We start from the raw sequence: 14,390 nt of genomic DNA, 5'->3' as shown, positions 1-14,390 counted from the left end.
TTTGATAGTCGATCAGAATTATATAAGTATATTAAGTATTAAGGAAGGAAAATGTTTTTATAAAGTGTATTTATATTACAAGTGCATAAGTTAAGTATGAAAATATTTACAGGATAAGTGTTAAAATTATAAGTAGAGTAGGACAGAAATGTGCCCTAAGTCCCAAGCAGTGAATTGTGCTAAGTGTTAGAGTTCTAACACAAGGCCTAAGCTCAATTCATGCTAAGTACTAAGGGGCCTAAATTTAAACTACAATGCATGCCAAACAACTAAGTCATTACCTTTTAAAGCCAGAAAGAGAAGTTGATGGTAGGGGAGTTAATAAATAACTGAATAAATTCAAGAGGTACATGCTATAACATTAGCTCTGGACCAGGATTTTAGTGTTTGTCTGTGCAATTAAATGTCTGTGTGTTAATATGTGACGTAAATCAGGCATGGTTGTAGGCATACATATTTATACTGAATGTTTATATGATTACATTAACAATAAACATAATATCTTTAATAAACATATACTATTAGCAAATCACATACAGATTACCATGAATAGGCTAGCGTTACCCATATATGGTGTCATATAGGTAAAGATAGGCCTATGAATGCATAAATTGATACAAATAATGCCTTGGGCCTAGCTAAAGTAATTGTGTCTTGCCCCTGAGTGCTACTAGATAATTGCAGGGCACGCGTCAATCAAATATTCATAATCTGCTCTATAAAGTGTTGCCTTTATATCAAGCATAGATAGATAGTTGTGGATGCGAAGCATTTCTGTAAAAGTCTCATATGTACGTTCAAAGAATTTGAAAATTGAGGATCGCATCTCCAGTTTTTTCGTATGGATGAGAACCGGTTCCTATCCACCGGATTCGAATGAATAGGAGAAAAAGGGTTAAGATGACAATGAAAAGTATTTTCAATCATAGCCACTTGTTTTTTGAGTTGAGGGGGGGGGAGTAATAATTCTGAAAGGTTGTCCCCCTCCCCCGCCCCCTGAGAAAATAGCCTTAAACTTGGTATGTCCAGCGCTTAGCGAGCTCTTAAGCTTCCTTCGGGTGGACAAACATACAGGTATCGATCTGTATCATAGATGTATGTAAATGTCAATAAATATGTCCACGGAATCAATATTATTTTTATGATATCTCAGCTCCGCTAAGAGACATGTATAATATCGACCTTGTTCCTTTAAAATGTGTAACCCAAGGTTAAAAGTATGGAGAGGTGACAGGGTTTTACTAGAATAAAATGATAAGAAAATATTTTTTTAAAGCGAAGCTTTTCTATAATTAGGGTCGGTACGTCCGTCCGTAACGGATAGCTCTTTTCGTTAATTTAGGCATGTTAGAATTTTTCTATCGATTTCAAATTTTGCATGGTGATTCCTTTAGTAGTTAGGTACGATTTAGAAAACGTAGCAACTCTATAATCATTACCAAAATTTCCGTACGTCCATTTTTAACATGTTGATTTTTTTACTTTTTTAACAACAAATTTTTATGTGATCTAATCATCCGATTGATTTGATTTTTGGTAAATTGATTCCTGGGACAACAAAGTATAATGTTATAAGCGAGCCAACTCAATAATCAAGTCCAAAATATGTAAGTATGTCCATAAACATTATCATGTATAAAGCAGTTTTTCAACAAATTTACTTACAATTTTGCTTCGACTCTTATACATTTATATTCTAAATTTTCAGTTCTGACACTATATAAGTGTTCATGTCCGTTTGTCCTACCGTTTCAGTGCTTCACTTTTATGGATGTTGTTATCCTTGTTTTATAAATAGTAATGATAAATACTAGCGCATCGATATAATACAGCATTCTCCTTTGAGTCTACTACAAGCCTTGCATTGAATTTGAAGAGAAAGTTTTAGAATTTATTCATTTAACCATTCATTTATATAAGTAACAGGATGTCTATGTGTGTGTTTGTCTGCCTGTCTGTACCAAAGGATCTCGCTAACCGCTGTACTGATACTGTTCTCCTTTACAACCCTCCAATGTGCCCATAAATGCTCCTAGGGGCGTAGCCGCTACCAAAAAAATCAAGGAATAACAAGGATGACAACATCCTTAAAAGCAAAGCTCTGAAACGCTGGGACAAACAAACATTAACACTTGTATAGTGTCAAAACTGAATAATTAGAATATAAATGATAAAAGTCGAACGAAACTAAATTGTAAGTAAATCTGATGAAAAATTGCTTAAATACAAGATATTGTTTATGGACATACTTACATTTTTAGGACTTGATTATAGAGATGATTCGCTTATAACAATGTACTTTGTTGTCTTATGAATCAGTATTCCAAAAATTAGACCAATCGGATAATTTTATCACATAAAGATTTGATGTTAAAAAAGTTAAAAATCAACATGTTTAAAATTGACGTACGGACTTTCTGGTAACGATTATAGAGTTGCTTTGCTTTCTAACTCGTACCTAACTCCTGTTTGAAATCGATAGGACAATTATAACATGCCTAAATTAACGAAAAGAGCTATCCGTTACGTACGGACGGAACGGCCCTAATTATAGAAAAGCTTCGCTTTTAATAATAGATGAAGAGTAAGTCGGCTTTAAATAGCTTTGCTAGCAGAAATCTATTATACTAAAATTTTAACATTTACAATATAAGTTCACTAAAATATTTCTTTTTGAGTTAGTCAGACTATTGTGTCGAATTAAAAATCTATTATAACAAATCTATTGAATATAACCCCGTATTTAGATCAACTGAAAGTTGATTACCAATTTCTTCCATAATTTCCGAAGTTGTACAACAGATAACCCAAATATTGCAAAAGCTATTTTCAGCTACTCCGGTTAAAGGGAAAAGCGATATAATGTATAAACGATTCATACGTTATAAATAAAAAAAATATCAATTTTTCTAATTTTTGGGGGGGGAAGTTTGAAGATTTTTTGGCTAGTAGTAAATATTGAGATAGGATGAGGAAACACCGAGGAAACTGTGTACACAATCGGTAGTTCAAATTCTGTTTATCTGTATTTAGATCAACTGAAAATTTATTACCCATTCTTTCCCTAATATCCGAAATTGTACAACAGATAACCCAACTTTTGCAAAAGCTATTTCCAGCTATGCTGGTTAAAGGGAAAAGCGATATAATGTATAAAGGATTTATACATTATACAATCAAATTTTAATTTTTCAAAGAAGGTGTATCAACTTTTTTTTTATAGCTAGCCGGTTCTTTTAGTAAGTAGTAGATGTAAAATTTTTCATAGAATTCAGATATGCAATCGGTTTTTTTGTAGACCTCTTATTTTTTAAGTAATTAAAGTTTTTTTTAAAAAAGATTAAGTCAATTTTAAGGTACTAAAATGCAACAAAAAAAAAGGAAGAAAATGTCCATTATGTACAAAAATAGTAAGATCTTTAATTTGACACCTTACTTTTTGAATTTTGTCAGGTAATTATTAAAAAAATTGATTTTTTTAAACCCACGAGAAAAAAAACTTTGAACTTAATTTTATCATTTCACAGGTAAAAAAATATGGATTAATATATACCTTTAGAATCAGAAAAATATTACGAATCCATTGTAAGCAAAATTGAAAAAAAGTAAACAAAAAAAAATAAACAAATGGCCAATTATATTTTTTGTTCAGGCAACACTTTCGTCTTCCCTTTTTTACCACCTCTTTACCCCCTTCCAATTTTTATACCCAATTCAAGAATTAAGACGTTGCCTGTATAATATAATATGATATTTTCATATAATTCCTTTTATTGTAGTTTTTATACTACTAGCAGCTTCGCCCCTAGCCTCTAGGGGCTTTGCCCCAAGAGGTTTGATCAACCTAATTTTTCGTATTTTAGATTTAAAAAGAAAAAGTAAAAAAAAAATTTTTTTTGGGAGGGGGGGGGTATTTTTCATTTTTTGGGGGGGTTGGGGGTGTCCCAACCCCCAAGTAAATAGCTTAAAACCATCACAGGACCAGTAGGTATATTCCCTGAAGAGTAGAGCCCAATCGGTTCAGTGGTTACTGAGATCTTAAGCTTCAGACAGACAGACGGACAGACAGACAGACAGACATCGTTCTACTTTGTATTATAGATATTGTAAACTTTTTTTTCAATTTTGCTTACAATGGATTCGTAATATTTTTCTGATTCTAAAGGTATATATGAACCAATATTTTTTTACCTGTGAAATGATAAAATTAAGTTCAAAGATTTTATTCTCGTGGGTTTAAAAAAATCGATTTTTTCAATAATTACCTGACAGAATTGAAAAAGTAAGGTGTCAAATTAAAGATCTTACTATTTTTGTTCATAATGGCCATTTCCTTTCTTTTTTTTTGTTGCATTTTAGTACCTTAAAATCGACTTAATTTTTTTTTTATACTTAATTTACTTTAAAAATAAGAGGTCTACAAAAAAAACTGATTGCATATCTGAATTCTATGAAAAATTTTACATCTACTACTTACTAAAAGAACCGGCTAGCTGTAAAAAAAAAAGTTGATACACCTTCTTTTGATTTTTGCTTGGAAGTTTAAATCTTTTTTTTAGCTAGTAGTAAATTTTAAGATAGGATGAGGGTGCTAATCGGAAACTAGGGTGGTAAATGATGGGGGAAAGAAAGCGTTGTCGATTTCTTAAACAGTAATTTTCATCTCCCTCACTAAATGTAATGAGAGAAATCGCACCTGGAAAGGCACCGGCTAAAAAAACTAGTTTTAATCTTATGATTGTACATTTCTATATTCGTAGAAAACTGGATATAATACGATGCTAGACATAGTTTTTTCGTATGGATGAGAACCGGTTCCTATCCACCGGATTCGAATGAATACGAGAAAATGACATAGGAATTTGTCATTTCCCGTTTAACACACATTCTTTGAGCAGACTGGTGTTTTAATTGTCCTTGTTAAGAAAACCCGACATAAAACCAAGCAAAACATTATACTTTTTGTTATAAAATATCAAGACTATAGAATTTTGTTCTTGGAAAAGCTAAAATAAAATGTATGCAATAGGAAGATAGATTTATGGTCAAATGCAATTGCCCTTACTCTCACTCTCACTTACCAGGGGGAGAGGGATAGATAATCGAGAAAAAAAATTATTTTTAATTTTTTTCAAACTAGCATCACTCCCTAAGACTTACATTCAAAAATAAAATAGTCTAAAACCATATCTAAATGAAGCATCCCTAAAAAAGAATACCTTAACAAACAGAAACTTACAACTTTACATAATAGGGAACAAAGTTTTAGTAGCGAAGCTAATCTATAATTAACTTTATCATTCTTTCAGTCCATGACGCTATGGGGAAATGTGCTTTTTTTCGGCTGCTATTTAAGAACAAAATTACGGTTCCAGGACAAACGCAGGTGTCCCAAACGTCGGAGTGGACAAACGCAGGAGTGTTAAAATATTAATTTTATTAAGTATTTCTATACAGATTAGGTTAGGTTAGGATACGAATGAAGAAATAAGCCCCCCAGGGGTTAGGCATTTAAAAAACCTATAAGATGGTCTAAAATAGGTTAGTTTAGGTGTCCACTCCGACGTTTGGGACTCCTGCGTTTGTCGTAGGACCAAAATTACCTTTTTTAAAGTTAACAATTAGTTGCTGTGCCACTCGCATCTGGGGGGGGGGAAACAGGCATTTTAATAGCCTAAAACCTACCCAAAGCCCTGCCATACTTTAAAGTCCTTTTTTTGAATATCACAACCAAAATTACCACAAAAAAATAACTACAAAGGGAGGGGGGGGATTTATGGATAAAACTTGTTACCTGGATGCCGCTCTTTTCAAGTACTGGTGGATTTCTTTACCCTTGCTGTAGACAATAAGAAATTTTATTACAGTTGCTTTTTTTATAATTCTAAAAGTGCTAAAGCAATAATCATTTACGTGCTGAAGAAATAAGTTATTTATTCTATATATCAAGTAGTAAGGTTTTTTTTGTTTGAAGCAAATTGCTGCTGCTTATGTTTTGTAATTTTTAGGAAAACTTTGTAAATGTGTGGTTTTAGGCTATTTCCAAGGCCTCCACCGCCCTTCCATAGAGTCTAAATCCGAAGTAACTAATACTATATATATATTGAGAGTTAAAAAAATAGATTAGGCTTCAATGGTCAAATATTATTTTTGTTCAAAATTTCTATTACTATCCTATTTCATATTTTCAACTCTCAATATTTTTTTCAAACTAACAGTTGCGCCCGAAGCATCTAGGGCTATGTAGTCGAAGGTACAGATTTATGTACAGATAACTACCTCTCTTCCTTTTTCACTAACCTTCTCGTCTGCTACCAAATTGTTTTCTGCTCCTTGACCGTGTTAATATAACCGACACTATTGGTTGATTTTCAATGACCCAATTGAGGGTCGGCACAAGGACACTGCGATGGGGAGATACAGTTATTTAACTCCTTCCCCCTTTGTGTTTTACTCTAATGTCGAAGGGGTAGGGAAGAGCGGAAAAAAGGGCTAAAATTATCGCTGAGCCTATATGACCAAAACAGTTCATTCAGTGGTTATTGCAATTTTAAGCAACAGACAAAAAAATCTTACTACTTTATATATTAGGATTATATTATTTTTTTTTCACATATAAAGACTTGAAAAATATACATTAATAGAGATAAAATTTCTTCCCTAAAAGCTCTGGACCAGCTAGGATTCATGTAATCTGAAAAACTGTACAAATGGCTGGGAACATCACAGGCCACCCCAGGGTAAAAATTATCATACCATGTTCCTCCTAGAGTATAATTAGTACACTGTACAAATATCTAGATATGTACTATAGTAGACCCCAGGGTAGATATTATCATACCATGTTCCTCCTAGAGTATAATTAGTACACTGCACATTGGGGCAAAACCAAAAACAAGGGGATTTAATTATTTAGAGCCCGAATTTTGTGTTCAAAATGTCATATTAGGGGTTTTTGAGGTCAGGGAATGCATTTCTAAACTTATCAGAGAAATTTGAGAATTTTTCAGTAGCGCAGCTACTCTACAACGTGCTTTTTGGGCCCTTGAAAGTGTATCTATGTCAATTGTAGACCGATTTTAGTGTTCAAAGTGTCAAATTAGGGTTGTTGGGGTCTGGAAATTCATTTCAGTAGGAGGGGAGGGGATGGTGTAAAGGGAGTGGATGGGGAATCCTTATTTTAGCTAGCTACAAGTTTCACTTTAAGTAAAAATAAATCCATTTTAAATGTGGGCATGATTGACATCAATTTTTATAACTAATATCTATATTTATATTGATATTAAGATTCTTGTTTACCGTTTTAATGTATATTAGCGGCATTGCCTCTAGCCTCTAGGGGCTTTGCCCTAAGAGGTATTAAAAAAAATTAAGTATCTCTGGTGTTGCAACCAATACATTAAAAAAAGAATAAGAGGGATTTTTGTTTTGGGTGGGTTATGGGTGTCCAACCACCCAAGAAAATAGCCTAAAACCACCACAGGACCAGTAGGTATATTCCCTGAAAAGTAGAATCCAATCGGTTTAGTGGTTACCGAGATCTTAAGGGAAGGACAGACAGACAGACATTAAGCTACTTTGTATTATAGACTAGCAGCTTCGCCCCTAGCCTCGATGGGCTTTGCCCCAAGAGGTAATTTAAAAAAAATACCTCTGGTGCTGCAACCATTACATTTTAAATTAACTGCATAAAAAAATTGAGAGGGATTTTTTGTTTTTTTTAGAGGGTTGAGGGTGCCCCACGCCCCAAGAAAATAGCTTAAAACCACCACAGGACCAGTAGATATATTCCCTGAAGATTAGAATCCAATCGATTCAGTGGTTACTAAGATCGTAAGGGACAGACAGACGGACATACATCAAGCTACTTTGTATTATAGATTAAAACCCAGGAATCCAGGGGACAAAACAATGACTGATTAATGCATGTAAATCCCTAATATTGATGCAGCAAATTATATTACAAAAAAATTAATTGTCTGTAGATGAAAATTAGTGGTTGAAATGTTTTAACACTCAACTTAATGAACCAACCAATAAAAAATCAAACAAAGTTCCTAATGTCGCGTTGTTAAGCCAACCAATATAAAAAAGTTATTATAAAACTATGGGGACTAGTGTAATAAATAGCACATGTCCCCTCCCTTCCTAAATAAAACTGCAAACATTAAAAATGAAGACCATGTAACTACATAATATAAAAAAAGCATTACCAATAGACAGACAGATAGGCTAAAATAATTGACGGGGATTTTTTTTTTTGGGAGGGTTAAGGGTGATATATTCCCTGAAGATTAGAACCCAATCAGTTCAGTGGTTACTTTAATCTTAAGGGACAGACAGACGGATAGACATAAATCTACTTTGTATTATAAATAATCCAAGGGACAAAACAATGACTGATTAATGTATGTAAATCCCCAATATTGATACACCAAGTTATATTACAAAATTAATTGTCTGTAGATGACAATTAATGGTTGAAACGTTTTGACACTGAACGTAATGAACCAACCAATAAAAAAAATTCCTTAAGTTGTTAAGCCAACGAATATAAAAATATTATTATAAAACTTTGGGGACTAGTGTAATAAACAGCCCAATGTCTTTCCTAAATAAAACTGCAGACATTAAACATAAGGATCATATAACTGCATAATTTTAAAACAAAGCATTACCAAATGACAGACGGATAGGCTACTTGCTAATTCCAATTTCAATTGATTTCACGTTATTTGCATATTGATTTTACCTTTCCGCAGTGAGGGAGGGGACATTAGGCTGTTTATAACACTAGTCCCCAAAGTTTTAAAGTTATGTGTTCAAACGTTTTAAATACTAATTTTAATCTACACAAGATAATTTTGTGTATTATCATTGGGGATGTACATCAATTTATTGAACTTTGTATTATCCCTTATATTTCTAATAATCTATAGTTACATTAAAACCTCGAACATAAAGAGGTTTAGATTTAGGTTTAGCCCCCCCCCCCTCTCCCCTCCCCATCATTATTGTAATAGAACTTGAAAATATTTATTATTAACTTTAATTCAAAGTCTAAATAGCTATTTCCCAATATACCTATGTTTTTGTGTCTTTATCTAATTGAATTATATCTTAAGTTTTGACTTTAAAAGCGCATTTAAACGCTTTTTCTTACAAACTTTTCGTGCACCCACCCTCAGAAAACGCGCTAAAAACCCCTACGGGGGCGCGGGGGGGTAAATGAAACCAGTACAGGCGATTATAATATGTCTTTGGGCAATCAAATATCATATTTTTAGCCGGTGGCAACCGGTGAAAACATGTTTCCTCTAACTGTCTACTTTAATGTTGATTATAAAACAAACCAAAAAAAACTAAAATCTTAACTTCAACTAGAATTATTTAGGACTTATTTCTTTAAATTGTGCTTTTTTCTTTTATATTGTCAAAATACATGTAGTTCATGACTCACCTGAAGTTATTTTGTCTAATTACGTTAATTCTAAGAGATTTTGTAATACTTTTAAAATTGTTAGTGAAATACAAAAAATATACCTTTTTCTGTAAGAAAATTTTTGCATTTCTTGACTTTCAGGCATTAGAAAGCTTACTTAAAAAGCGTATTTTTACGATTCCTTTGAAACCTGATGTACATTGGGTATGATAATACTCATAGAATTATTAAAACTTGATTTGGGGGTGGTGAATTGAATCCCCTTGTTGCCCCTATGTGCACTGTACAAATATCTAGATCTATAGTACAAAGATCTATAGTAGACCCCAGGGTAGAAATTATCATACCATGTTCCTCCTAGAGTATAATTAGTACAATGTACGATCTCTTTCCCCTAGAGACCTCTAGGGGCGTAACCGCTGGTTAGTTAAATACAATCTATGGTTAATATATTCAATTTCCTATTAAATTTATCAAATTCAAAGAATTGTTTAAAATTTGAAAATCATATGCCTAGTACATGGATGCAATTTTTTATAATTTCCTGAGATGGGTTTTTGAGTCAAGAATGCTGCGTTTTTTCGAAATTTTTTAGACCTGTCGTCTTCCGTCAATCAATCAATATTATGAAAATGCCTCGTAGGTTTTAAACAGAGTATACAACAATTTATTTAATTATTTCGCTTTTGTTGGTGAAAAAGAAATAATCTTAAATCCATTTTTGCTGTATATTAATTAATGCATCTTTTTAGAGCTTTATTAGACATTATACAAAAGGATAAAATAATAATTTTAAAATTTTGAATTTCTAAGTTGTATACTCTGTTAATATCCTACGAGGAAATCCATCTCTGTATTTGTATGAAAAATAACACAATTTTTGATTGAATTTTTAATAAAATGTAAAAATACACCAAATCGTACACGTTACAAAGGTCGATTACAAAGTACAGATGTCCTAGCAGATTTACATGCATACCTAGGTCAGGTATCCTGGTACTTTTGTTTACTAGCGAACATTTGTTTTAGTAGCGAAGCTTCTCGGCTTCTATTCAAGATAGACGGCTGATTTTTTATGTAGATTTCCTTCATCAATAAGCATTCAGAATTTACTTGGTCCGTCTGTCTGTCGAACATCTGTTATTTGTAAAAAACTTATATTTTTCCGCTCTTATCATAGAAAGACGGCTACAATTGTTGATAAGGACCAATAAGAAGCTACTCTTCAACTCTCTTGGTACGTCAGTCTGTCTGTCTGTAATGCTCTAATTTACATTTTAACTGAAAGATACACTTTTTTCTGCACATTAGAGAAACTAAAGTCAAACACAATTGTTTAATGTCATAGCCTTCAAATGGGGAGAGGCGTAAAGGGGCTTTTACCCCCCGCCCCCCCCCCCCCAAAAAAAAAAAGCTTGGACGTCCTTGTCTGAACTTTACCTAAGTCGCTAGATTTTTCCAGAATTGTAAACTTCACGCCAATCTCGTTCAATTTCCTGTATTGTATGTTGTATATCTTTAAACATAACTTCATTACAAAAAACAAGGATGACAACCTCCATAAAAGCGAAGCTCTAAAATCAGAAGGAAGGACAAATGAACAATAACTTTATCAGAACATAGTCAGTAGAAAAAATGTTTGTAAATCCTAAGAATCAAGACCAAGATTAATAGTATAATAATATCATACACAAAATTTAAAAAAACAACATGTTTTAAATTTGGACATACGGTCTTTCTGGTAACGGATTATGTAGTTGCTACGCTTCCTAAATCCCAACAGTTAATAAGAATCATTATACAAAGTTTAAAATAAATAGGACAATTATAACATGCCAAAATTAACCAACAATTACAGTTGCTACTCTTTCTAAATCGTACCTTACTGTTATAAGAATCATCATACAAAGTTTGACACCGAAAGGATAATTCTAACATGCCTAAACTAACGAAAAGAGCTAACTGTGACGTACTGGCGACTGTCGTCTTAAATATAGAAAAGCTTCGGAAAGTTTTTAGTTAGGGGGAAATTAGTTTTTCGCATTGTGCCCAATGAAAATAACGTAATATAATACAAATGACCAATGATAGGCCGGTATACATTTTACCATTGGTGAATTAAAATTTATACTGGCCTATCATTGGTCATTTCTATTGTATGACGTCATTTTTTATCAATCACTATAGTTTGCTTCAATTATTCCAAGACATGTTTAACATTCCTGCCCATACAGATACCAGAGACGCCGGAGCCAATGATGATCACGTGCAAATCTTCTGGTGCTTCTATTTCCTTGTGGCCGCGCAACTCTCTAAAAATATTGTTCTTGTTATAATTCAATTTCAAATTAACAATTGAATAGCGTGATAATATAGTTTTATCGAATACTAGCGTCCCTACAGGCCCCTAGAGGCACCCGAGGAAAGGAGCGGGGAAGTAGCTGGACAAAGTGTCTCCAAAAAAATCAACCTTGTGACGTCATAAAATGAGGAATTATTCATCTCTTTTTTAAGGTTTTTTTTCTCGCTTTTCTTCTCACCTCCCTCATTTATGACGTCACATGGCTGATTTTGAGACACTTTGTCCTACTTCGCAGGGAAGTCAATCTTCCATTTTACATTGTAATTTTTAAAAAGTATAAAAAAATGTTTTTTTTTCAGGGGTAATTTCTCTTTATTTTTAGGAGGACACCCTTAGTTATAAAACTTTCGAGGACTAGAGAAGCTTCACTGTAAAGGAGAACAACACGGGTCCTGTGGTTAGCGAGATCCTGGTGCAAACAGACAGATTTCTGTAACAATAAGGCACGATGCAATCATCTAGAGAAAATTTACAGCTTTTGGTAAAGTTACAATTTAAAACTTTGGAAAGCTAGATAGACAAAGAAATAAAATAGCTCCAGCTATTGCTGCGGTTCTAATAAATACCTGAATTTAGAGATACATGCTATAAACATAATAGCCCCACAAATTGTCCAACCATTTGATATCAGCCAGGCAGATGTAAAACCTGCAAAATAAAATAAATAAATAGATTTCTCGTATACATTCGAATCCGGTGGATAGGAACCGGTTCTAATCCATACGAAAAAACTATGTCTAGAATCCTATTATATTCAGCTTTTTACGAATATAAAAATGTACAATCATAAGATTAAAACTGGTTTTAATCTTTTAATTGTACATTCTATATCCACGGAAAGCTGTTAATAATACGATGCAAGAAATAACTATTGAAATATTTGGCGCTTTTAACTAAAACCTTTTTTATCTAAAGGGATAAGATAATGGCCGATAAATTGCTCCACGAAATTACCTCTTCTTCAAAGAAGCATTTAATGGTAAAAACTATAACAAATACTAGTAAATAACAGAAAGGTAAATGTATTATGACTAGTAAATGATGTCCATATTAACAAAAAAAATTTCCCGGTCATAATATCCTCTTATATTCTAAATATATCCACCCCCCCCCCCCTATCTATCCATTTATTTTACCTGAAGCTATGACAAGGATGAACTCATTCCCACCCAACATTTTCACTTCTGAAAAAATAGAGACACAGTCTCTAAAACAGCCAATAGGAAAACTGTGGAGGAACAACCTGTTCACACTATTGGTTAGAAAGTCTACATATAAAATAGAAATCACAAACTAAATACCAGTTAGACCGAGCCTTATGCCATTAGGGTCTAACAAATCTGGTTTCAATGTTATATTCTTAATTTTAATATCCACGGAAATCTGTCTATAATACAGTATGATAAATAAATATTAAAACAAATCACTTAACAATAACAATTATCATTATCACTGAAAACTTATGAAAGATAACAATTTTCATATCGCAGTAAATATTTCACGTTTTTTTTAACATAATAAAAATCCAGGGATCTTAAGGAATAAGACAATTAACGACAAATGGATATACATTTCCAATTGTGAAAATTAAAGTCCTCCTCTATACATTTAAAAGTTAATCAAAATTTTGGAAACTATTAGTATGGAATTAAACAATTCAAAGGGATAGTTCTACGAAGTGTATTTAAAGAGTTAAGGTACTTAGAGTAGTGAACTTTTATATGTCTTAGTAGAATATATTAGGCATTGGATAGATATGATTATATGTTAAAGAATTTTTAACATTGACCAGACCAAATTTTTTTTATTTGACAATATCTAAAAAAGTAAAAGTGATTTGCCACATAAATTACATGAGAATGGTCTATTTTTTTCCAAATATGTATAGCCAAAACACCAATATGAGAGAATCTTTTTCCACATATTTCACAAGAGTTATAAAAAAATTGAACAGGGGTTCCCCTTGGGACAAGTTACTTAAAAAACATAAAAAATAACATCCGGTTCATTATAGGACAGGTTTTCTAGAGATTCTTTTTAAAAAAATAAAGAAAACCGTCCGGTTTACTTACAATATACACATTATCTCACGCGGAAATACCAACTAACCATACAACAAATATATATATTTATATATAAAAAGACCATTCTCATGTAATTTATGTTGCAAATCACTAACTTTTTTAGATATTGTCTAAAAAAAGTTCGGTCAGGTCAATGTTAAAATTCTTTATCACAAACATATCTATCCAATGCCTGATATATTCTACTAAGACATATAAAAAGATCACTACTCTAAGTACTATACTAAATATTTTATTGACCATTCTTTGTTGTTATGTGTATTTTGTTGTATAAAAAGTTTGAAGTTCTATTAACTAGTAAATGCTATCTAAAGTTGTAATTATGACAAAAAAGTTTTCGCCATATATAACATGCAACGAAGTTGAAAATAAAAATGAAAAATTCATTTTTTAAGGAAAATCCCTGGTCAAATCTTTTAATTTTAATCAATAACTTTATATTATGCACTACTACGTTATTTAAAATAGAAAAAACTTACAGTTCACAATTTTTTTATAAATG

At 32.3% G+C, this 14,390-nt stretch overlaps 1 protein-coding gene across 6 annotated transcripts in view; it reads right to left on the bottom strand.

Annotated features, from left to right (window-relative positions):
• The window catches only part of LOC145319653 (baeyer-Villiger monooxygenase-like), a 102,896-nt gene extending 89,889 nt beyond the window's left edge, over positions 1-13,007 (bottom strand). For all 6 annotated transcript variants that reach the window (XM_080161927.1, XM_080161922.1, XM_080161924.1 and 3 more), the window contains exons 1-6: positions 12,941-13,007; positions 12,371-12,452; positions 11,668-11,754; positions 10,883-10,941; positions 6,663-6,766; positions 5,795-5,841 (exon numbers count right to left, since the gene is read on the bottom strand). In XM_080161927.1, the coding sequence (XP_080018053.1) occupies positions 5,795-5,841; positions 6,663-6,766; positions 10,883-10,941; positions 11,668-11,754; positions 12,371-12,452; positions 12,941-12,980 (419 nt within the window). In that variant the 5' untranslated portion in view covers positions 12,981-13,007. The remainder of the gene's footprint in view (positions 1-5,794; positions 5,842-6,662; positions 6,767-10,882; positions 10,942-11,667; positions 11,755-12,370; positions 12,453-12,940) is intronic.
• Positions 13,008-14,390: the final 1,383 nt, after the last annotated feature.

The sequence above is a fragment of the Acartia tonsa genome, chromosome 5 (genome assembly GCF_053477335.1).
Source record: "Acartia tonsa isolate MP-2025a chromosome 5, ASM5347733v1, whole genome shotgun sequence".
NCBI lineage: Eukaryota > Metazoa > Arthropoda > Copepoda > Calanoida > Acartiidae > Acartia > Acartia tonsa.
This window is presented reverse-complemented; position numbering and strand designations above follow the sequence as displayed.